This window comes from Scyliorhinus torazame, chromosome 4 (genome assembly GCF_047496885.1).
Source record: "Scyliorhinus torazame isolate Kashiwa2021f chromosome 4, sScyTor2.1, whole genome shotgun sequence".
In the NCBI taxonomy this organism is placed as follows: domain Eukaryota; kingdom Metazoa; phylum Chordata; class Chondrichthyes; order Carcharhiniformes; family Scyliorhinidae; genus Scyliorhinus; species Scyliorhinus torazame.
The window spans coordinates 193802199-193826182 of record NC_092710.1 but is presented as its reverse complement, the minus strand read 5'-3'; the positions used below and the strand labels follow the sequence as shown (position 1 = coordinate 193826182).

The 23984-nt window shown below is 44.0% G+C and overlaps 1 protein-coding gene across 3 annotated transcripts in view; it reads right to left on the bottom strand.

Annotated features, from left to right (window-relative positions):
- Positions 1-21005, bottom strand: part of ccm2 (CCM2 scaffold protein) — a 151130-nt gene extending 130125 nt beyond the window's left edge. Inside the window, exon 1 of one of the 3 annotated variants that reach the window (XM_072499049.1) lies at positions 20708-21005. In XM_072499049.1, the coding sequence (XP_072355150.1) occupies positions 20708-20737 (30 nt within the window). In that variant the 5' untranslated portion in view covers positions 20738-21005. The remainder of the gene's footprint in view (positions 1-20707) is intronic. The other 2 variants (XM_072499047.1, XM_072499048.1) reach the window with 2 other exon arrangements.
- Between the last annotated feature and the right edge of the window lie 2979 nt (positions 21006-23984).

Sequence of the window (23984 nt, the reverse complement as noted above, 5' to 3'; positions counted from 1 at the left end):
AGATGTGCAGGATAGGTGGATTGGCCACTCTAAATTGCCCCTTAAATTGGAAAGAATAAATCGGATATTATTTTTTTTTTAAAAAGAGAAATGTGACAATCGACATGGCCTACGACAATGTCCGGCCATTGAAAAAGTTTGTTTTGAATGCAGCAGTGTTGGTCATTTTACGAAATGGTGTTTTTCGGGTCCTCCAGTGGACCAAATCAGATCAGTTGATGAGGTGGATGAGAGGTCTCCGGACAAGCTATTCTACATCGATCTCATCGCAATCAAGCATCAACCCATAAAGCTGAAGATATCTCAAAAAATAATGATGCTGGTAAGGACAAACTTGCAGACATCAAAACCAGATGGAAAACAATGGTGTTATTAAATGACTCATTGGTACAATGCGACCTCGACATCCGAACGAGATCCAACCTCTTCAGTCGGTCTGCTTTGCACAAGCTGTACTTGCAGCTGAAAGTCGTTGATCGGCCAAGACTACTATGGTACAAGATAGATGGCGACGTTCGGTGAATGTGAACTTTCGCGGAAGACACATCATGAATATTACCGTTTTATATAGTGGAGATGAAAACTGGGTCCATTATAGGAGCGGATGCATGTGAATCTGAACCTGGTTCAGCGGCTGTATGCTCCAGAAGACAGGTGGCTAGCCAAGCTCAAAAGATCCCAGCAAAATATAATAGTGCAATTATTGGGTGACAATTCAGAAGACATCCAGGCAGAAGATTACGAATGAGATGAAGAAAAGAGCCAGAGAGCATTCCAGACTTCTGGTTAACATTCTTCAAGAAGGTGTTCATACTTAGTGGCATGATACAGGAGCATGAGCCGTATTAAAGCATCTACAAGATGTGAATGTTACATTTTCAGAGCATGAAAAGCTGAGGAGCTTCACTCTGGAGTTTAAGTTTGAGCCTAATGGGTACTTTACAAATGAGGTGACTACGAAAGTATACCAGATGAAATCGCAGCCTGACCAGCTTGAATCTTCATTTCTCGATGAGCTAGAAATATTAGGGCGCACTGGCTGCAACATTGACTGGAAGAGAAGGGAAAAATGTCACGTTGAAAACAAGTAAAACCAAGCTGAAGTACAAAGGTTAACGTGCAGGTTCAGTCGGCAGTTAGGAAGGCAAATGCAATGTTAGCATTCATGTTGAGGGGGCTAGAATACAAGACCAGGGATGTCCCTCTGAGGCTGTACAAGGCTCTGGGGAGACCCCATTTGGAGTATTGTGAGCAGTTTTGGGCCCCGTATCTAAGGAAGAATATGCTGGCCTTGGAAAGGGTCCAGGAGGTTCACAAGAATGATCTCTGGAATGAAGAACTTGTCGTATGAGGAACAGTTGAGGACTCTGGGTCTGTACTCGTTGGAGTTTAGAAGGGTGAGGGGGGGGGGGGGGGGGAAAATCTTATTGAAACTTACAGGATGCCTGGATTGAGTGGACACGGAGAGGGTGTTTCCACTAGTATGAAAAACTAGAACTAGAAGGCACAATCCCAGACTAAGGACGATCCTTTAATAGAGATGAGGAGGAATTTCTTCAGCCAGAGGGTGGTGAATCTGTGGAACTCTTGGCCGCAAAAGACGGTGGAGGCCAAATCACGGGAGTGTCTTTAAGAAAGAGATAAATAGGTTCTTGATTAATAAGGGGATCAGGAGTTATGGGGAGAAGGTAGGCGATGGGGATGAGAAAAATATCAGCTATGATTGAATGGTGGAGCAGACGCGATGGGCCGAGTGGCCTAATTCACTGCAATGTCTTATGGTCTGAAGGTCGAAGTACTTGCAGAAGAGTTATGAAAACTGTACCGAATTACTCATTCTTTAATTTCTTCAGTACTCCTGAGGTTCCAGAGTGGAATGTTAAGGAAATGTTCTGCAGCAAAACTCGTTGCTGACTTTGAAACTGGCTGCCTCCAGCATGAAAACATAATTCTGTGTGTAATGTTGTATTTTACAGGAGAAATTGCAAACGATACTGAATGCCAAGATATACATGATGACTTTGAAGATGGTGCGGAAAGTAATGGCTTGGAAGGTGAGCCACATGAAGACGAATATGAAATGCTCGTAAATCTATTTTGCAGGATTTGTGATGGGTTTAATGTAGAGGCCCAAGAAACGCTACTCCAGTGGTGTGGTGGGAATGCAGAGGTGGTCACGAGGGACGCCCAGAACACGCTGGACACCGAGAAGGACGAGGCCTGTTGAGATGGCCCACTCCAAAATAAAAAACGAAATTGCATTGGAGGAACAGCTCCTGAACAAGCTAGTAATAGACGACATCGTACCAATCCTAAGGAAGCTTGCTTCAGAGGCATTTGGTAAATCGTTTTTAGGCCTCGAGTGGACCCTCGAGGATTCTCTGCTAGAAGATGAGTTGGAGGAGCTGATGACCATCTCGCTATGCAGGTCAACGGATCACACATTCTCGAGCAAGACCAGGATGACCTAACGCATAGATCATCAGAGCCAGAGAGTGTTTGCATCACCATTTTTAGTGATGAGGAACCATCGATCATTGTTCCAGCATGCCAAGAAGGGGCAGCACCGGCTGTCGTAGATGTGACTTCCACCTAGGCACCAGAGAGCGAGGCGCTCCAACCTCCAGATGAGGGAACAGGATTGGGCCTGGCTACAGTCCCGTGGAAACATGCCAGCGCCACAGGTCCCATCTGAGGATCTGCATACTTCTATGTACAGGATACAGACTAGCATCAAAACAAGGGTGACAAGCCCAAACATATAAAGAACAAAATTCGCAAGATAATCTTAAAAAAAAAAAAAAGTGGGAGAGCTAGCTCATCCCATTGATAAATGTAAAAGAAGAGACGGTGATGTCATGATTGCCAGGCCAGAAACAGAAGAGACAGAAAACATACAGCGAAGCAGCAAACAACGTAGTGGCAAGAATTTTTTTTAAAGAAACTGCTGATGCACGTTGGCCAGCTGGGATGTTTCGACGGCAGTGTAAAGAGGATACGAAGCAGGAGGCAGGCACGCAAACCAATCTTCAAAAAGGCTGACAACAGCCCAAGTGATCACAGGGGCGATCCAGTAAGGGAGGCACAGTCAGCTGTGAGAAAAGGGACAGACACTGACCAGGCGTATCATGTTGAGGGTCACCCCAGTTAAATTTGTTTACATTGTTATGCATATCACACAAGGTATAAAGTAAAGATAGTAGGCATGCTTGTACATAAACATTATTTCCGAAGGAAGGGGATGTGGTGATATGCCTGTAGACAATATTGTATAAAGTTGGTGGTGCGACCTCCAACGAGCAGGTGGCAGTACAGATCCACCGTGCAGTCTCGAGTCAGTGGTCATGTGACAAGGAAGGCTGTAAGGCCAACAGGACAGTCACACAAGTCACATTTCAGGGGAGTCTAGAGAAACTCTGTAATAACTTAAGATTAGTATTGTTACTTACCACATGTACATAAATGATATCAGCAGTTCTGTTGAATCATTGCTGGACAAGATAACAGAACACACTAATAACGACTTCAGATCTCACTGGACTAGTAAACCAGAGTAATGCTCGGGGAACCCAGTTTCAAATCCCGCCACTGCAGATGGTGAAATTTGAATTGAATAAAAAACTGAAATTAAAAGTCTAATGATGACCATGAAAACATTGTTGATTGTCGTAAAAACCCATCTGGTTCACTAATGTCTTTTAGGGAAGGAAATCTGCCATCCTTACCTGGTCTGCGATGCCAGACCCACAATGTAGTTGACTCTTAACTGCCCCAAGGGCAAGAAATGCTGGCACAGTCTGTGACACCCACATCCCATGAACACATTTTTAAAAAGACTGCAGGCTGTAGCCAAATCTGTGAAAGGTACTGGTTTAAAAGACCGCAAGCAGTTTTTTCCATCAGGTCTGTAACAGTTTAACCTTCTGTCTGAAAGCCCAGTCTAAGAACTCTCTTCACGATACAGCCAGAATTTCTGCAGAGATCAGACAAGTAGTTGAAAGGCAGACTGGATGTAGAATCTGCAGTAAACTCTGGGGTAGAGAATTCTAAAATTGTTTTTGTCAATCTGGTGGAGACCCGTCAAGACTGAGCTGACCTACAAAGGGGGAATTCTCAGTGTGAAGAGCATTCTACAGCCTGTAGGTTCTGGTTGAAGACCACCAATAGAAGATCGCTTGCTACAAAGACCACTACCTCAGCATCAAAGAACCATCTCATGCTTTAAATCCGTCATTTTCAATCCTACCCCCACCTGGAAAGCGTGCAGAGGAGATTTACCAGGATGTTGCATGAACTGTAGAGTTTTGGTTATGAAGAGACATTGCATGGACTGGGGTGGCTTTCCTTTTAGCACAAGAGACTGAGGGGTGGAGGGAGGGGGGAGAGAAAAGGAGAGAGAGAAAGAGAGAATAAAATAACAAATAATAATATAAACTTATTGTTGCAAGTAGGCTTCAAATAAAGTTACTGCGAAAAGCCCATTGAGATGTATAAAATTATGGGGCAAAAATAGCCAGGAAGAAACTATTCCCCTTGGTGGAGGGATCAATCACCAGGGGACATAGATTTAAGATAAGGAGTAGGAGGTTTAGAAGGAATGTGAGGAAACCCAGAGGATGGTGGAAGTCTGGAACTCACTGTCTGAAGGGAGGAGGCACATACTCTCTCATAGGCAGAGACCCTCATAACATCTAGTATTGAGATGTGCATTTGCGATGCCAAGGCAAAAAAGGCTATGGGCCAAGTGCTGGAAAATGGGATTAGGATACTGGTTTTTGACTGCTCTCTGCCTCGCTTCAGGCAGGAAGATTACAATGAATTTTTTTTTAAATCTTCTCCTGCGACAGCAGGCTGACATCAGGAGGAGGCGGTGCACCTCGCGTCGTTCTGTGCAAGCGCACCGATGAGCGGGTATGCATGCGCAGTGCGGCCGCATTCTTTTATATGGTCGTGGACGTCATTTTCAAAGCCGCTTGCAGCCGGCATTGTTAAAAGCCGATTGCTGCGCGCGAATTTGCTCGATCGGGAACGCCGCAACGGACGGCTCCGCGACCCTCCCGACACACGCCCGTGGGTCGTGACCCCCACTTTGAAAATGCATGCCTAAGAGAATGAGACTGGGGAAATAATGGAGAACCAGGAAATGGCAGAGAAATTAAATAAATAATGTGTTAGTCTTAATGGTAAAAGACACGCACATTCAAAAAATAATCAAGGGGCAAAGAAAAGGAAATAAATTCAATAACTATCACAAGAAAAAGTACTAGCAAAACTAATAGGGCTAACGACCAAAGTCCATTGGACCTGATTGGTGGCATCCCAAAATATTAAAAGTAGCGAGAGAAAGTGGATGCACAGGTAGTAATTGCCCAAGAATCCTTAAATTCTGGTAAGTCCCAGAGGATCAGAAAACTGCCAATGTAACACCCTTATTCAAAAAGGGACGGCAACTAAAAACAAAAATACAGAAGCTAGTCCATTATAAAAGGATTAATACATACCAATCTAGTACAAACACACGCCACATGCGCTTGGTAAGATGGCAAGGCTGCACTGCTTTCAAAATAATAGATCAGTTATTTTATTTCAGTCCCAAAGAGCAACAGGCTGTTGGTTTTGATAACATTCAAGATCGTTAGCTTCCACCAACTATCAGACAGCAAGCAGAGAGAAAACAGCTCCCTTGAGGTCTGATCACTTCCAGAAGGTTCTCTGAAACATCACCCAGCAGGAACCAAATCACTGACTTGCCAGGCGGAACACCGTCCCTGGGCAACCCATCGGTTGCCAGTTATCCAATCAAACTGAATGGATAATGAGTGGTAAAGCAAAAAGTGCAGAGGATACTGGAAGTCTGCAGAGGGATTTGGAAACTTTAAGTGAATGGGCTAGGGTCTGGCAAATGGAATGCAATGTTGACAAATGTGAGGTTATCCATTTTGTTAGGAATAACAGCACAAGAGATTATTTAAATGATAAAATATTAAAACATGCTGCTGTGCAGAGGGACCTGGGTGTCCTAGTGCACATCCCAAAAAGTTGGTTTACAGGTGCAACAGGTGATTAAGGCGGTGAATGGAATTGTCCTTCATTGTTAGAGGGATGGAATTTAAGACTAAGGAGGTTATGCTGCAACTGTATACGGTGTTAGTGAGGCCACACCTGGGGTATTGTGTTTAGTTTTGATCTCCTTACCCAAGAAAGGACGTACTGCCGCTGGAGGGCGTGCAGAGGAGATTCACTAGGTTAATCCCAGAGTTGAGGGGGTTGGATTACAAGGAGAGGTTGAGTAGACTGGGACTGTACACGTTGGAATTCAGAAGGAAGGATGCGGGGGGATCTTATAGAAAGATATAACATTATGAAGGGAATAAATAGGATAGATGCAGGCAGGTTCTTTCCACTGGTGGGTGAAAGCAGAACTAGGGGGCATCGCCTCAAAATAAGGGGAAGTAGATTTAGGACTGAGTTTAGGAGGAACCTCTTCCCCCAAAGGGTTGTGAATCTATGGAATTCCCTGCCCAGTGAAGCAGTTGAGGCTCCTTCATTAAATGTTTTCAAGATAAAGATAGATAGTTTTTTGAAGAATAAAGGAATAAAGGTTATGGTGTTCGGGCAGGAAAGTGGAGCTGAGTCCACAAAAGATCAGCCATGATCTCATTGAATGGCGGAGCAGGCTCAAAGGGCCAGATGGCTTACTCCTGCTCCTAACTCTTATATTCTTATAAAACTGCATTCATCCAAAACCTGTTCCCCCCATCTACTTGGTGCCAAAACTTTTCCAATCACAACCTGAGAATACAGTACCCTGGTAAGTAGGGAGTCTTCGGCTTTTTTCACTAAGTCGCATCCCAATTATTGATCCACTGGTGAAAACAATAAAAGAAATATGAACAAAGGAATTAAATAGGAAGGACAACCACACAAAAAAAACCCTTCAAGATAGTTTTTAGCATGGAGAGAATTGGCTAACTGACAGAAGACAGTTGGGAGCAGGGGCAATTTCAGCATGGCAACCTGTATCTAGTGGAGTGATACAAAGATCAGTGCAGGGCCACAACTAGTTTTGTGTGATGTGCAAATTTGGAAAAGTGGTGAGGACCCTGTCTAGAGAATGATATGGACAGGTTAAGCGAGTGGGCAAAAACTTGACAGATAGATATAATGTAGGAAATTGTGAAACAATGCACTTGGTAGGAAGAATAAAGGAGCTGAATACTATTTAAATAAAGACTGCAGAAATCTACAGCAAGGAAGATTTGGGGGTCCTTGTCCATAAATAAAATGTTAGCAAGTTCACCAGATAATATGGAAAACAAGTGGAATGTTGACCATAATTTCCAAAGGGAATGGAGTATAAAAATAGGGAAGTTCTGCTAAAACTATGCAAGGCACTAGTTCAACCACTGAACATAGTTTCATAGAATTTACAGTGCAGAAGGAGGTCCCTTTATCTTAGGAATGATATGCTGGCATCGGAGGGATCCAGAGACGGCCTCAGTAGGTTGATCCCGAATACGGGTGTAATTTTCGTATAGAAGAGGAGGGTGGGCCTGTACTCCTTGGAGTTTAGTGGAATGAGATGTCCTTACTGAGACAAAGGATTCTCAGGGGGTTGTTTCTCCTTGAGTGTGTCTAGGACCAGATGTATTATTAAAGGATTTATATTTGTATTGGTAAACACTAGAAATACAGTATGGTTTTACATGGGTTTAATTTAATGTTTGTGCCTTAGATTCATGCTGGACAAAAAGGTATTTGTACATGTGAGGGTTGATTTCAATTCCAACTGATTCTATTGCGCTTAGAGGTGGCTGCAGCAAAAAGAGTCAAGAAACCAACAGTGGTTGCTTAGCAACTGGGGCCTGCTTTCAAGTTTTAGTTTAACTAACTTGATTTGCAGTTGGAGAATTGTAGGGAGAGAAAGCAGCTCTGAGCTCTGCTAGAAGCAGTTGGTTTAGAAGGTTAGAGGGAACATCTCTCAGAACAGAAAACAGTTCAGTAAAGACAGATAGAGCTGAGAAGGTGGCTGAGACACCAGAAAGATATCCAAGTGATTTTACTACAGCCTGTGGAACGAGTTCAAATTGTAATGATATGTAGATAGACATGTAACTAAAGGGTTAATTAGAACACCCAGCTGTGGCATAACCACTAGAGGGCATTATCATAGAATTTACAGTACAGAAGGAGGCCATTCGGCCCATCGAGTCTGCACTGGCTCTTGGAAAGAGCACCCTACCCAAGGTCAACACCGCCACCCTATCCCCATAACCCAGTAACCCTACCCAACACTAAGGGCAATTTTTTGGACACCAAGGGCAATTTATCATGGCCAATCCACCTAACCCGCACATCTTTGGACTGTGGGAGGAAACAGGAGCACCCGGAGGAAACCCACGCACACACGGGGAGGATGTGCAGACTCCGCACAGACAGTGACCCAAGCCAGAATCGAACCTGGGACCCTGGAGCTGTGAAGCAATTGTGCTATCCACAATGCTACAGTGCTTCGCTGAAGCTATCCTCACTAATAGTCCTTTTCTGCCTAATGCAGCTACTGAAATACCACTTCACCTTCATTCCAGAATCTGGCATGATATAAAAGTGCAAATGGCTCTTGCTTTCCAGCCATCTGCCCCTTCCCTCATCCCAACCTTCCACTTGAGCATTTATGCAAGACCTGCTGCCTGGCTAACCAGTGGTGCCTGAGGATGGAGGCCCAGGAGGAAGAGCACACCTCACCCATTTCCTCTGGCTCAACACAGATTTCCCACATCACTTGGGAGGAATTCAGAGGAGACACCCACAAACATTCACTTAGGGTTCAGAGTGTATTTTCCCCACAGTCAAAAAGTGATTGTGTTAATGAGACCATTTTGGATTAAGAAGTACTTTGTAAATTGGTGTTAATCCAAAATATGTAATTGTTAAACTGAAGGAATCCATATGGCATCATAATCCAATGTTTATTTTTTTTTCTTTCTGTTAAAACTAAGTCCTTTGACTCTGTTCCTCCACATTTTTTTTTTTTTATAAATCAAATGAGTCTTTTGAGCCAGGCCTTCATTCTGGGACCTTCCGGAGGACAAACAAAGAACAAAGAAATGTACAGCACAGGAACAGGCCCTTCGGCCCTCCAAGCCCGTGCCGACCATACTGCCCGACTAAACTACAATCTTCTACACTTCCTGGGTCCGTATCCTTCTATTCCCATCCTATTCATATATTTAAAGGACCATTTATAATATGAACTAGGATCATAAGAGGGCATAATAGGTCAGTAAGGGGACACCCATTTAAGACAGAGGAGGAGGAATTTCTTCTGAGGGTAGTGAATCTGTGGAATTATTTACCGCAGTGGGCTGTACAGGCCAAGTCCTTATATTTAACGCAGAGTTAGACAGATTTATAAGTCAGTAAGGAAATCAAGGGTTATGGGGGTACGGCAGAAAGTCAGTCATGATCTCATTGAAAGGCAGAGCAGACTTGATGGGCCAAATAGCCTACTTCTGCTCATGTCTTTTGGTCTAAATATGGCGGTACCCCCTCAATTAAAGTCAATACAATATAGAATTAAGCTACAGCCAAGAATCTGAGGAAGCACTGGTTGGCTTGTTCTTCTTTCATGAAATCTCGCAAGATCAGCATTCTTTGCCCATCCCCAACTGCGTTGGAGAGCCACCTTCTTGCTCCACTGTAGTCCATGTGGTGAAGATACAGGGGAAGCTCCAAAATTCTGATCCAGCAATAGCAAGAGGAAAGTCACACAGTTCCAACTCAGGATGGCATGAGACTTGGACAGGAACCTGCAGATGATGTTCTCACATGTCTGCTGCCCATATTCTTCTGGGTGGTAGGGTTTGCAGGTGAGGAAATGCTAAAGGAGCCTTGGTGAGCTGCTGCAGTGCACTTTTAATATGGTTAGCACTGCTCTCACGATGGAGGGAGTGAATGTTTAAGGTGGTGGATGGGGTGCTAATCAAGCGGGATACTTTCACCTGCATTGCGATGAATGAATGTAGCTTTGTTGAAGCTACACTCCTCTGGAATATTCTGTCCAGAATAGTCTATCACACTCACTTGTGCCTTTTGGATGTTGGACAGGCTGTTCTGAAACTTCCGCAGATTCCCACTTCAGCCCAGCTATTTGCCTTGTAATACACAAGTGTACCATTTCTTAATTCTATCCACAGTGAACTTAATGCTATAGCATATCCTAGGGATTGTATGATAAAACATTTCATTACCATCTTGAAGGGAAAAAGGAATGCTGTGACATTATGAAAGAATTTTCTAATTAGAATGCTCCCAAATTTAAGCCTCAATCACCATTAAAGCTATTACACTGTATTCATTCATGCTTCTAACTTGTTTTGTATTGAATGCTTTGTGCTTGCATCTACATGGTACTCCATCCTAATTCCAGTTTCTCAGGAACACTAATGTTCTGGTTTTTAATCTTTTTTTGCTATCACTTGCTCCAACTTGATTTTTGTTAATGAGGTAACAGATAGGACTGATGAAGCTACTGTAATTGATGCAATGTATATGGGTTTCCAAAAGGCATTTGTTAAAATGCCACATGAAGCCCATGGAATAAAAGGAAGAGGCAGCATGATGCAAAGTTTGCTGAGTAGCAGGAACCAGTGATGATGGGGAGTGGTTGTTTTGTTTTTGATTGGAGGAAGGTATATGGTGTAGTTCCCCAGGGATCAGTATCAAGACCACTGCCTTTTTCTTTATATATATTTAATGACCCAAACTTGGGGTATGATTTTAGACCAGATCCCCAAAGCTCTTGGTTCCTTCCAGTCAGGGACAAGTTAATCTTTTGTCTTAAAGTTTGAGATTCAAGACACTTGCCAAGAGAATAAAGCCACAAGATTCCATAGGTTTTGATCAACAATTAAAACTCTTCACTATACAAAGGTCATAAAGATAAAACAATTTACAACATATATTTCATAGTAACTCAATGTTAATAAGAGGTGCACAAATGTCATGGCAGATACAAAGACAGATTTCATGGATTTCTCAACAACCCACCCAGACATCAGGTAAAGTATCTCACTGAACGCCCCAGCCTTCAACAGCCTCAACGACAGCCAACCTTCAAGCATTTCAATGCTGTCTCCAGGACTCCAATCCCCTAGATTCAACGCCAATTCACAAACACAACTTCAGCTCTTCGGCCGTGCCGAGCAGAAGACCACTGCTCCAATAAAGTACCATTGATCCAACCGAACCAGCAACCTTTTGCTGCTACTTAGCTCTTAAAGGCTCCTCTCAAGCCCCATTACTTACGTCTGTGAATCAGGGTCCCTTTTTCTGCTCAGAGACCATTTCTTTGCTCCTCTATCTTTCTAAATTAGGACCCATGTGGGAAACCCTCTTTTGTGCCCTCTGCGTCCGGTCTGTGGCTCTTCGATTATTGAATTCCACTCCAGGGTTACATGACTCATTTCCTTTTTGAGCAAGCACAATGGACCCAATCCTCGGCCGAAGCACAAAACGTATGCACATGCATACTGGGAATTAGTCCTTGGCCCCCAGTCAGGAACCAGTTAAGTTGAGATTTCTTGGCCGTGTGTAGGGCACAATGTTCGGATGACAGAATAGAGCAGTGGAATGGACAAAAGGTAGTAAATGTGAAGTGACGCTTTTGGGGAAGGGGGTGGTATATGCACAAGGGTCAAAGTAGTTTGATAAATGTAAGAAAAAACTACAGTATTGTTCTTATGAACGCAATGAGTAGAAAAATAAAAGGAATCCATGATGTACTGTTAGAAAACAGCCTCAGCTGGAGTAAGGTGCCCAATTTCAGGCACTACCCTCAAGGGTTTGAAGGCTCAAGAGGGTTCAGAAAAATATTGTAAAATGGTTACAGGGATGAGGAACTCTTATGAGAATAGACTGGACAAGCGGAGATCTTTTCCTTCTAGAGGATTGATAGGGGAGCTCAAAATCATGAGGGGTTGTGACAGTAGAAATAAACTGTTCTCACTGCTGGGACGGTCAAAAACCAGAGGACATATTTAAGAAAGGCAACTGGCAAACCAAAGCCAAAATGTTTTTGCAAGTGATTCTGAACTGGAATGCACTGCCAGAAGGGGCGGTGAAGACAGATTCAATTGTAGCTCGCAAAAGTAAATTGGATCTGATGGGAAAAGGAAATTTGCAAGGCTTTCACTAAATTGCTATTGCAGAGCGAGAAGAGAGATGGCACAGACAACGGGCTGAAAGCACTGAAGGAAGCCATTCTATGATTCTACCATTCTTTTCCTCATCATCTCCAGGTTGTTTCGTCCCCTCAGGAGATTCCAGAGAATACATCTGCTTCTAATAAGTGTTAGGATCCCTAGAGGCAACTATCCCCATGGCAATGATTTAAAAGGAATCACAAGATTTGACTTACACGGTCATGAAAATCAGACTAAACATTGTAGGTAACTGATACTTTAAACAGAAGAAACGAATACCTGCTTGAAACAACCAATAACCCCACTTCACACGTGTACATTTTGCCACACTGAGCAGAAATGCAGTTCAAGTCCCAGATCGCTCTCAGCATTCTCTTGTACTCTCCTCCTTGTTACACTGGGGCTAGCCAAAGGTTCGAGTCCCCAAATCCTTTTCTCAATCCTCCTCAGCATACGTGAATGAAATTCCAGCAGCAGGGCACTACCTGGCAATTTCTGTCTTCAAATCCCAAGGTACTCTGCAAACAGGAAATCTGGTCTCACCAGCATTCTGCTGCCACAGCAATAGCTTCCCTGGGTCTTCACCCACCAGCATTTCTCAGTCTGACTGATAGCTAGCTGGACTGTTTCCAAGTCATCCAGACTCAACATTATTTCAGTTCCCTCTCCAGATGCTGTCGGAACTGCTGAAATTGCCCAGCATTTTCGGTTTCTCTTAAAATCTCGGCACTTGGTTTTCAATAAAAATGGACTCTGCATCTGGGCCCCATGGTTCAACATGGGAAGAACGAGATAACATGCCCCTCTCTACTATTCCAATTTAAATTAAATGACAGAAGGAGGATTTAAAACAACCATTCTATAAAACATCAGGTCTTAAGATCCAAACCTTCCAGATCAGGGGTAGATAGTGCGCTATGGGAAGAAGGGATTACTTTAAATTTCTGCAGCATATAATATCTTTGTCACAAGTAGGCTTACATTAACATTGAAATGAAGTTACCGTGAAAAGCCCTTAGTCGTCACATTCCAGCCCCTGTTCAGGTATAGAGGGAGAGTTCCGAATGTCCAATTCACCAAACAAGCACGTCTTTCAGGACTTGTGGGAGGAAACCGGAACACCCGGAGGAAACCCACGCAGATACGGGGAGAACGTGCAGACTCCGCACAGTGACCCAAGCCGGGAACTGAACCTGGGACCCTGCCGCTGTGAAGCAAAAGTGCGACCCACTGATAAGTAAATGGATCAAATGGCCTCCTTGCGAGAAACTTGCTTTGATGTTTCAGCTAATGTAGCACTGCTTGCACCCATTTCAGCTCATCTCTACTATTGCACCACCAAGGTCAGGCTTAACTGCAACCCACAGGTCTTTGTTAGTCTTCTGTGTCGAGAGACAATTGTTTTCACCTTGCTAGTCTATCTAATCAACTGTGTTAAACATCGCTTGGTGCAGCTCAGTAATCCCGGTCTGGCATGGCAGCCTGCTGCAGAGGAAGCCACTGGGCCCTTTTCACAACGAGCTGAGCTTTTTATTTCTCCACGCCACTTCCAAAGCCCCTCCATATAGTCACCAATAGGTCATTGTTGTTGGTGACTGTCTCCCAGTTTTCTGCATCACCATCTGCTATCTTCACATCTCGCTTGCAGGTGTCCCTGTAGCAGAGGTATGGATGTCCGAGAGCTTGTGACTCCCACCACACACAAAAGGTTTTTGGGCATATAGTTGCCAACCATCAAATAAACATTGTCAAGACAACAATGACATAGTTGGCTTAAATATGAGCATGCTCCAGGATCCACGTTGGTGACCTTATCCTGCCAACAGATGCACAGGGTGGATTGGAGACAACAAAAAGGTGGAAACTATTCAGCCTTTTTACCCATCATGTTTTTTTCAGGTCTCACGACTGCAGATAAGTGCAGAAGACACAGGCCTGGTAAAGCCACATCACAATCTGAACTCAAGTCAGAGTGCTGTTGTTCCACGCTCTCTTACTCAGCTTGGACGTAACAGTTGCAGCAGAGAATGTGCAATTGAGACCTACTTGTCCTCATACACTAAACACTGAAGAGAAGCAGTAGAGAGAGAGCAAGAAAGAGAGGCCTCCTCCTATTTTCTATGTGTGTATGTTTTTGCAAACCACGTCCATTTATCAAGTGTTAGATTGCTGATGGTGGTGGAGCGGAGATAATGTGAAGCTAAAATAACCTTCAGTACCACATTGCCAATTGGCCATTATTAGCACCGAATGTCCTGTAACATCACTCATTTCCTGATGCGGATGGTCAAATCAAGCTCTTTACTGGTGGGACAGTCTATCCATTTGCTGCTGGTGTTTCTTGCACAGATCACGAGGCATGGCCCCCCCCTGCCTCGGACATCACGGCTTGGAAAAGCCAAATCAAAAACAGACAAAGCTACAGGAGCTTTGCACAACTTCCCTTCGGGAGACACCCAAATATAACACTGCATTGAGGCAGTAACAGGGCAGGATTTGTGCCTACTTTCTTTACCACTCTAGTTAAAGGATACAAAGCACAGCTCCCATCAACACCTGAACTGAAATCAGCTACCCCATCATAAAACAGAAATCAAATTTGAGACCAACCTTGTGTATTAACACTGTAGTACCATCAACTATAAACAGGTTAGGAAATCCATCTGAGGATCTAAAATGTCATTGATAAAGAACTCACATCAGGGAAAGATTATTGAAAAATGACTACAAAACTAATGAAATAGAAAGGCATCGGTGAGTTACTAAATCATTTGAGGAATGAAAGGAATGAAATAATACTTTCAGAATAGAATCTAATCAATTCATTAAAATTCTCAAACTCCACCACAAGCTTACAAGTTAAAATGGCAGTGGAACCGACCTTCGCTCCACTGGCTGCTATCCATGAAGACATCCTCTGTACAGGTGGTTTCACTGGACGTGCTCCCAGCCACCCCCTCCAATCCTCCCCTCACTTGCCAGAGGTCTCCAGGAGGATGTCCAAATCAGACAGTCAAATAGGTTGGACACATCAGGCAGAATAACTGCTGCAGCTCCAACCACAGGTTCCCTTCAGTTTGCTCTTGCAATCAGATTCGATCTCTGGAAGATCAACAAAAGTTGGAGGGATTGGAGGAGCTGCTGCAGCAAGAATGGGAGACAGGAACCGGATTGGAGCAGCACGAATCAGGTTCTGTCCCTCCCACGTTCACTTCTCCAGTCAAATGGTGCATTGTTTTCCCACTCAGACCAAGCATGAGTAATCATCTAAAAAGATTACATGTACAGGGGAGAGCTCATCTTGAATTCTTCGCCAGTCTTCCATTTTTCAGACTCCATGAGGTTGAGGGCAAATTTACCCACCACCCATGCACTTAGAACCCTGATGGGGAGAAACGGTTTGCACTGGTATGAGGGTCAGTAATCAGAGAACATCTGTGACAATTGGCAAAAAAGGAAGAAATTAGGAGAATTTATTATAACCTGGAATACATTGCTTGAAAATGAATTGTCACAGACTGCCAGTGCACCATTGTCACTATCAAAATCCTGGTAATTTCCATCATAGAAATACCATTACAGGGCTGCAGCAGTCCATGGAATCTCACAAGAAGCTTCAGGGAAACCAGGGTGAACAATAAACACAGCCTTGCCGGATCCATCCATATCCAATTAATAAATTCTGTGAACCCACATTAGCATAAAAAGCAGTACATTTTATGGATAGAGAAAACCACCCCTCCAGAAAAAAAAACTTGAGCACAAATTCTCATCTCAACAAGCAAGCAGGGACCAAAATTACATAACGAGTAACCCAAATCAAATTACAATCGCGCAAAAGAAATAAAATTCCCAAATACTAACAGCAGAACCAAAATGTCCACTGAGGTCTTGTACACTATAAAATAAAACAAAAGAATTGTCCAAACCACATGGTGCGTATTCATCGGAGTTTAGAAGGATGGATTGGGGGGGGGGGGGGGGGGGGGGGGGGGGGGGGGGGGGGGGAGAAGAGAAGAGAGATATTGAAAGTTGCAGGATACCGAGAGACATTGATAAAGTGAACGTGGAGAGGATGCCTCCATAGTAGGAAAAACTAGAACCAGAGGTCACAGCCTCAGACTGAAGGAACGATCCTTTAAAAACTGAGATGTGGAGGGATTTCTTCAGCCAGAGTGGTGAATCTGTGGAACGCATTGCTGCACAAGGGGGTGGAGGTCAAAATCACTGAGTGCCTTTAAGACAGAGATAGATAGGTTCTTGATTAATAGGGGGATCAGGGGTTATGGGAAGAAGGCAGGAGAATGGGGATGAGAAATGAATCAGCCATGATTGAATGGCAGAGCAAACACAAAGGGCTGAATGGCCTAATTCTGCCTCGTGTCTTATATTAAGTTTACAACTACTTACTGGGGATATGACACATTGGAACAATACTCTTGCAAAGCAGCTAGTCCATCTATAGCAGTGTTTTTCAAACATTTTTGCCAGGGACCAAATTTTACCAACTGGCCATCCTTCACGAATCACCATTTTCACTTACCTTTATCAGACAGGTGAGCCTGCTTGATCTTACTTGCTTTGTTATTTAATGTTACATTTCTGATAATGATTTCAGCTAATGATTTAAGATCTCTGTATCCATTGAAAAAAAAGGTTTGTCCTTGCCATGCCTTTGTCTTTGAAGTTGAGGGTTTTAAACTTTTTGCCAGTGCTTCCCTGCATTTAACACCCGACTGAATCCTAATTTGCACAATTAATTACCCATACCTCAGTAATTATCTTTATGCTGCTTTGTTCCCATTTTCAGCTTCTTCTTCTTCTTCATGGGTTGTTCACCAGAGGCCCAGGAGTTCACACCAGTGACCCACCCGACACCTGCCCGGGGTAGAGACCCTGGATTTGAAAATGACTGCTCTATAGAGTGCTATGATTTAAAAAATTACAGAAGGGTAAGACGCAAAGCCAGAATGTGTCAACACGTTGAAAAACTTGCCAATTATTTTTTGAGAAACTCCTTCAGCAATCTCTCAAGTACGGTTGTCCATCCAAGAATGGTTACTGGTCATGGGTTCGGAGAGTGCTGTGGATGGGCCCGATCAGAGAGCCGCATCTTTGACCATGCGCTTGGCAGGTGTTTCCGGGAGGCCTACAATGCTGGTATCCCTATCTCTGGCTCCTTTTCCGGGCCACCTCTTGCTGTCGGGTGTCCTTTTAAGAATTATATCCTTTCAATCAGGAGGTCCTTCTGGGTAGGTCTCTTCGGAGCAAGGATCTCCCAGGCGTGGATGTCTATGCTGCATTGAGGCAAGCCTTTTAAGGGGTGTTTGAAGCACCTCCTTTGCCCTCCTCTTACAGAACCCTTCCTCGAGCTATGCAAAGATGAATTGCTTTGGCAGTCGGGACTCTGACATCCCAAGCACGATCGGCTCAGCAAAGCTGGTTTCCGATGATCACTGGCTCCTTCAAGGATGCTTATTTTAGTATGCTTGTCCTCCCAATTGATGCGGAGAATCCGTCCAAAACAGCATTAATGGTACCTTTCGAGGGCCTTGAGGTGGCATCTGTCCATCGTCCAAGTTTTTGAGCCATACAGAAGAGTTGGGAGGATGGCTGCCTTACGAGGATTTTGGCGTCGGCATAAAAATCAGTTGACAGAGACTTATCCTTAGGCGTCCGAAAGAGGCACTCGCGGATTGGATACTATGTTGGATCTCTGCATTGACGTCAGCCTCAGATAAGAGGTGGCTCCCCAGGTAGAGAAAATGTTGCACATTTGCTGGGGTTTCTCCATTGATTTGAGAGGGAGACCCCGTATCATGCCCTGGAACAGTTGAGACAGAGACCAATTCTTTGGTATGTTCCGTGAAGGCAGCAAACATGGCTTGGGCATTGAGTGGAGATGGTGACACCATCTGCATACTGACATTCCACGAGACATGTCTGTCCTTTTCTTCTTGGATTTCAACCGGTTGAGGTTGAAAGTTTTTCTCCCATCCTGTAGACAGCTTCCACTCTACTGGGAAACTTGTTCTTGAACAAGGTGAAGGATGGTGGTGATGAATACAGAGAAAAGAGTGCAGGCGATGACAAATCTCTGCTTGATTCGAGTCTTGATCTTAGAAGATTTGTCCTTTTTTCCCTGTCAGTGAGGAAACATCACCAACATCTTGTCATGTAGGGATCAGAGGATGTTGATGAATTTCTCTGGACAGCTGGCCTTTGATGATCTTCCAAAGCACTTCCTGATCGACTGAGTCAAAAGCCTTGGTCAGATCGATGAAGTCCTCGTAGAGTGATTGATACTCCTGATATTTCTCTTGAAGGTGCCAAGCAGTGAAAAATGTCTGTTGTTCCACCGTTCGGTTGGAAGCCATACTGGCTTTCCGGAAGGATTTCTTCGAAGACAGGGAGAAGGTGACACTAGCAAGGATTCGGGCGGTGGTGAGTAGGGACATTCCTCGGTAGGTCTCAGTCCACTTGCCTCCTTTCTTGAAGATGGTGGCGATAGCGGCAGTATAAACTACTGAACCTTTGACAATTACAACCGATAAGCTAACGGAATGGAATTATGAAGTAATTAAAACCAGTAACATTAGTTTCTAATTTTGCAATGTGGAAAACAGTTCAGAAAATAGGAATTGGAAATATTTCCAATGATAAACTGAAGTACTGCCACAAAACAACCTTGATGCACAAATAGGCAGATTAAAGTAATGCTAAATTATTGAGATGAAAAGGACAATTTCCTTAACACAGGAAGCAAAATATCATAGCTGGTGAAATATAAACAGATTATGGTGGAAATACTCTGGTCAAATAGCTGTGGAAAGTAAACAGTTAATGTTTCAGGTTGGTCAACTTTCATAGAACCCTTGACTTTGTATCCAGAGGGCATAAAGACACAAAAGCAAGAAAGCACTGAACCTACACCAGTTAAGTTACAGGCCAGATGCTGCATGCAGTTTTGAGCACTCAATTATAAAGAGGATGTAAAACAATGGAAGAGAGTGCTATTTGGATTAATTTTTGAACAGATGTAGTAAGGAGTCCAAAGGTGTGCAGGTTAGGTGCATTAGCTATGCTAAATTGCCATTCGTGTCTGGCTTACAGGAATAGGGCGAGTGTGGGGGCTTAGGCAAGGTGTTCTTTCCAAGGGCCAGTGCAGACTAAGTGGGCCGAATGGCCTCCTTCTGCACTGTAAATTCTATGAGATTAATCACATCTTCAAACAGCTTTGAGAAGTTGAAGCATGTCATTCGAAAACAAGATTTCTACATTGCTGACCTAGACAAAATTAAAGATTATAAAAGTTTAAGTGGAGGCTAACAAAAATGTGTTTTTTTTTTTTTAAATGGAGGGTATGCATGATTCTGTCACAAATCAATGTTGAATCAAATCAATAAACTTTGAACAGGAATTCAATCGTTGACCAAGTAGAATTATTGAAAGGTTTTCAATGAGCATGCTGAAAGGTACCCCGTGTGAAGACAGCCAGATTTGTTTGGACAATAAAGCGCATTTCCGTACTATATAATCCTAAAATGTTCAGAAAAACGGATACCGAAAACCTTGCACAAACCATATGCTGTAGCATGACAGACAAGCTCCAGGAAATAAGTTTCGAGCAAAGTTTGCAAACTGAAAGTCACTGAATGTTGGACACCTGCCTCATCAAACTGCACTGCAAACTAAAAGTCCACAGTTGAAGCTGCAGACCTGTATTCATTTTTAATTTTGTCAAATGGATGAAACAAAACACACTTGCCACACAACATTTTCGCCGCGTAAAGCGCCCCTGTTATGCGCCACAACTATTTTTAAAAATAAGCCAAGGAACGAGATGTCTAGTTTTTTTTTAAAAAGCAAAATACTGTAGAGATTGGAAATAAAGCAGGACAAGCTGGAAACAGGTTTACATTAGTCAGGGAAGAGGAAAGGCACCGTGCAGGTTGGTCTCAGTGTGAAAGCACGAACAGCCACTGGAGCGCCTCCGCCTGCAGCTCCCAGCGGACGTTAGAAAAAAAAAGTCACCGTTGAAAAACAGCCCAACCCAAAAGCAGCAAGAGAAACGCCCTTCACTGAGCATCTCAAGTTTAAACAACTGCATCTGATGGTTCTGAAGCCCGAAGTTTCCTCCATTTTTAAAAAAATACACACAGCACCGAATTACCTGCGTTACGAACGCTCCCCCAAAGTGTAAAGACATTTTTGGTCAAATGGCAAACTTTGACGGAGGCTGGTCTACATTTTGCTCTCGCTTTCATCAAAGAGCGCCGCGATTTATTTTCCTCCGACCGTCTTCCTGACCCTCCCCCGAAACCAGCTGTTTGGGTCGACAGATGGCCCCAAACCTGGGCAACCCCGGGCGATGTGACATTTGCCTCCACCCGGTACCAACAAACAAGCGAGCGAGGTTGGTGCCGGGAGGGAGATGGCGGGCTGGGGTTACAGCTCACCCACCCTGCGAACCACACCAGTGAGCACCGCGTTCAAATTCTCACCTTTTTACCTTTCTTCGCATCATCCTCCATTTCTAGCTGAAGAACCAGCGATAACTTCTCACGACCCGGGGGACGGCGACAAAACCCCCGACTCCCGCCCACAATGACATTACTGCAACAACATCGGGGAGCGGTCTCAAGCCACGGCACTGGTGCGCGGGTCGGACACCGGGACTCTTCTTCCTCCTCCGGCCACTCTGTTCCTGACCGACCCGGTCAGAGCCCACACCACCGTGCGCAACTTTTCAATCCTGCCGCCATCTTGGGCGTGTCTTCCCAGCTCGCACTGGGTCGCCTCTGGTGGACCATCACCTTCCTCTCTCTCCTCCGGCCGGCAGGGGGCGGGCGCGTGCCCACCTCTCCCCTTGTCTCCTCCCTCCCTCCCCCCCACCCACCCGGGTATTCCAGACAGCCTCCCACTCGCAGGCGCCATCTTCAGGAAAGCAAGTGGTACTTTACAGAGAGGGAATAAAGTCTTCGCTCATACGAATTGAGATGCGAACAGCGACTTTCATCCTTCCCGCTCCCCCCCATCCCTAATTTACTCATCAAAAACGAGCCGAGCCTATGTTGACTGATAGGTGAAAAAAAAAATCGAAACCTCAATGCAAGCCTTGTCATGAAACTTAACTTAGCTCCGCTGGTTGAATTGTAAAAATATTCAGGAAGTTCTTAAGAGTAGTAATCAATTTAACAGAAAATGAGTGGGTGGCCAGGGGATATGCTTTTCCGGCAAATGTTGAACTTTTGCATTTCAAATTCAATCTAATTCATTGTCAACATTTTTATGCCTTAGTTTCTGGATTTTGCTAATATCTAAAAGAGGGGGCTAAACAAATTGGCATTTGAATTTTCCAACAGACTTGCACGAACACAAAATTTACCAATTCTGGTTGGATATGTTCCAGGAGATTACATTAACCTCAAACTGCCAAGCTCTCAATATGGTCAACTGACATGTCCATTGCCACACCAATTTGAAAAAAGTCATCCAGGCTCGAAATGTTAGCTCCCTTTTCTCCCCACACATACTGTTATTATGGATTCTTGATAACTCCCGCACAATCCCATATCCCCTTCTTGTCTGATTTTTTGAGACATTGCACCTGCTCCTGATTCTACCAAATCCAACCAACTTTCTCATCATTAGCATCGTATGGCTGAATTGTGAGATACAAAATGAAGTAGGTCAGACTGCTGCTATGTCTCCTATTTTACCTCCCTCATTATAGTCAAATGTCAGTACCATAACCAAAATTGTAAACTGTGTAGTCAATCACAGGAAAATATCTGACATCAATCAGTACATGGTGCTGTGCATTTTAATGCCACAAGTTGCTTCAACAAGCAACTGATAGAGCCTCTACACAAAATAGATTCTCCAAAGAAACAGAACTTTTAAAAAAAACTGACCTCCAAAGTTCTTTCGTTTTCTTGAGCGTACATTGAATTTTCTTAATTATGAGTCACATTTCAAGCTACGCACATCTTCTTAAGAGTGAAAGGTGGTTTTCTTTGCTATGACCAACACTGATATGTTTTGCCGTTGGTAGTTTCCTGTGTAACTGAACTTCTCCTTTGTTGGGCTGGTAAATGAAACAAGCAGCTTTTATTTCCTTTTGCATACTTTGTAGTTACATCTTGAGTCAGTCTTCCTTTTTAACAGGTTGTATTTCTATTCAACAGTGTTACTATAACATTAGCATTGATTTTTTTTGCCAGATTTGTGGGTACATCTAATTATTGAACCATATTAATATTTTAAGAAGTCAATATTTGCAGCTCACTCAGTCAACATATCATCAAAAGCATTATTTATAGACAACATATTTTACATTTGGTCAAGCCCCTCAAGAACCTCCAGCCTCTCATAGTTCACTGAATAACAGTAACAGTGAGTTTGAAAATTATTGGCCATTCTTAACCAGCTTTTTTCCTCTTCACTCCATGTCTTCTTTCTCTCTCTCATCTATCTGGCCCTCCCACTCTTTTATTCTATCTTCCCTTCCCTTCCAATATCATTGCCTCCTCTTTTTCTCTTGTCATCGTTCTATTCTCTATTTTCCACTTCTTTTTAGCTTCTTCGCTACTTCTGTACCCCCTCTTCCAACTCTCTCTCCACATTTCTTACTCTCTATCCACTTACCCTATCTCTTTCCTTTTTGACCATTGATTTTTTTCTGTTCCCTATCTTCTTTTGGAATTCTCCTTTTTTTCTCTCTCTTCCTTCTCTGCTTCCTCTCTCCCTTCAGCTTCCTCTCTCCCTTCAGCTCCTACAACCTTACTTTCTCCTAGAATCATACATCTGGATTTAGTGATGGGTCCAAAGAGAGAGGGGAGGGGCGGGGGGTAATAGTCAAACCCGCTTTGGCAGGCAGCAGGACCCAAGACCTCACAACCTGAATGTGGAACTTACAATGCAGAAGGAGGCCATTCGGCCCATCGAGTCTGCACCGGCTCCCGGAAAAAGCACTCCACCCAAGCCCACGCCTCCACCCTATTCCCCTACCACAAACTAACCTTTTGGACATTAAGGGGAAATTTAACATGGCCAATCCACCTAACTTGCACATCTTTGAACTGTGGGTGGAAACCGGAGCACCCGGAGGAAACCCATGCAGACACGGGCAGGATGTGCAAACAGACGGACCTACCTTGAATGAATCAGCGTTGACCAGCAAACAGCCATCCGGTGACATGGAAAACATCCGCCCTCCTCCGCAGCTCCGCATCGCCGGCAACCTCGGTGCAAATTGGAATATCTTCAAACAAAAGTTCCAACTCTATCTAGAAGCCACCAACCTCGAGGCCGCATCGGGCGCCAGGAAGATCGCACTATTCCTCTCCACAGCCGGGGACGACGCCATCCACATCTACAACTCCCTTGCATTCGCTGAAGGTGAAGACAGGACGAAATTTAAAACAGTCCTACTGAAGTTCGACAGCCACTGCGACATTGAGGTGAATGAGAGCTTTGAACGGTACGTTTTCCAGCAGAAGCTTCAGGGTAAGGATGAATCCTTTCAATCCTTTCTGACCCATCTCCGCATCCTCGCGCAGTCATGTAACTATGATAGTGAGATGAGGAATAGGGAGAGAGAGCAATTAAACACGTGGCTACATGGATGGTGCAGGCGGGAGGGATTCAGATTTCTGGATAACTGGGGCTCTTTCTGGGGAAGGTGGGACCTCTACAGACAGGATGGTCTACATCTGAACCTGCGGGGCACAAATATCCTGGGGGGGAGATTTGTTAGTGCTCTTTGGGGGGGGTTTA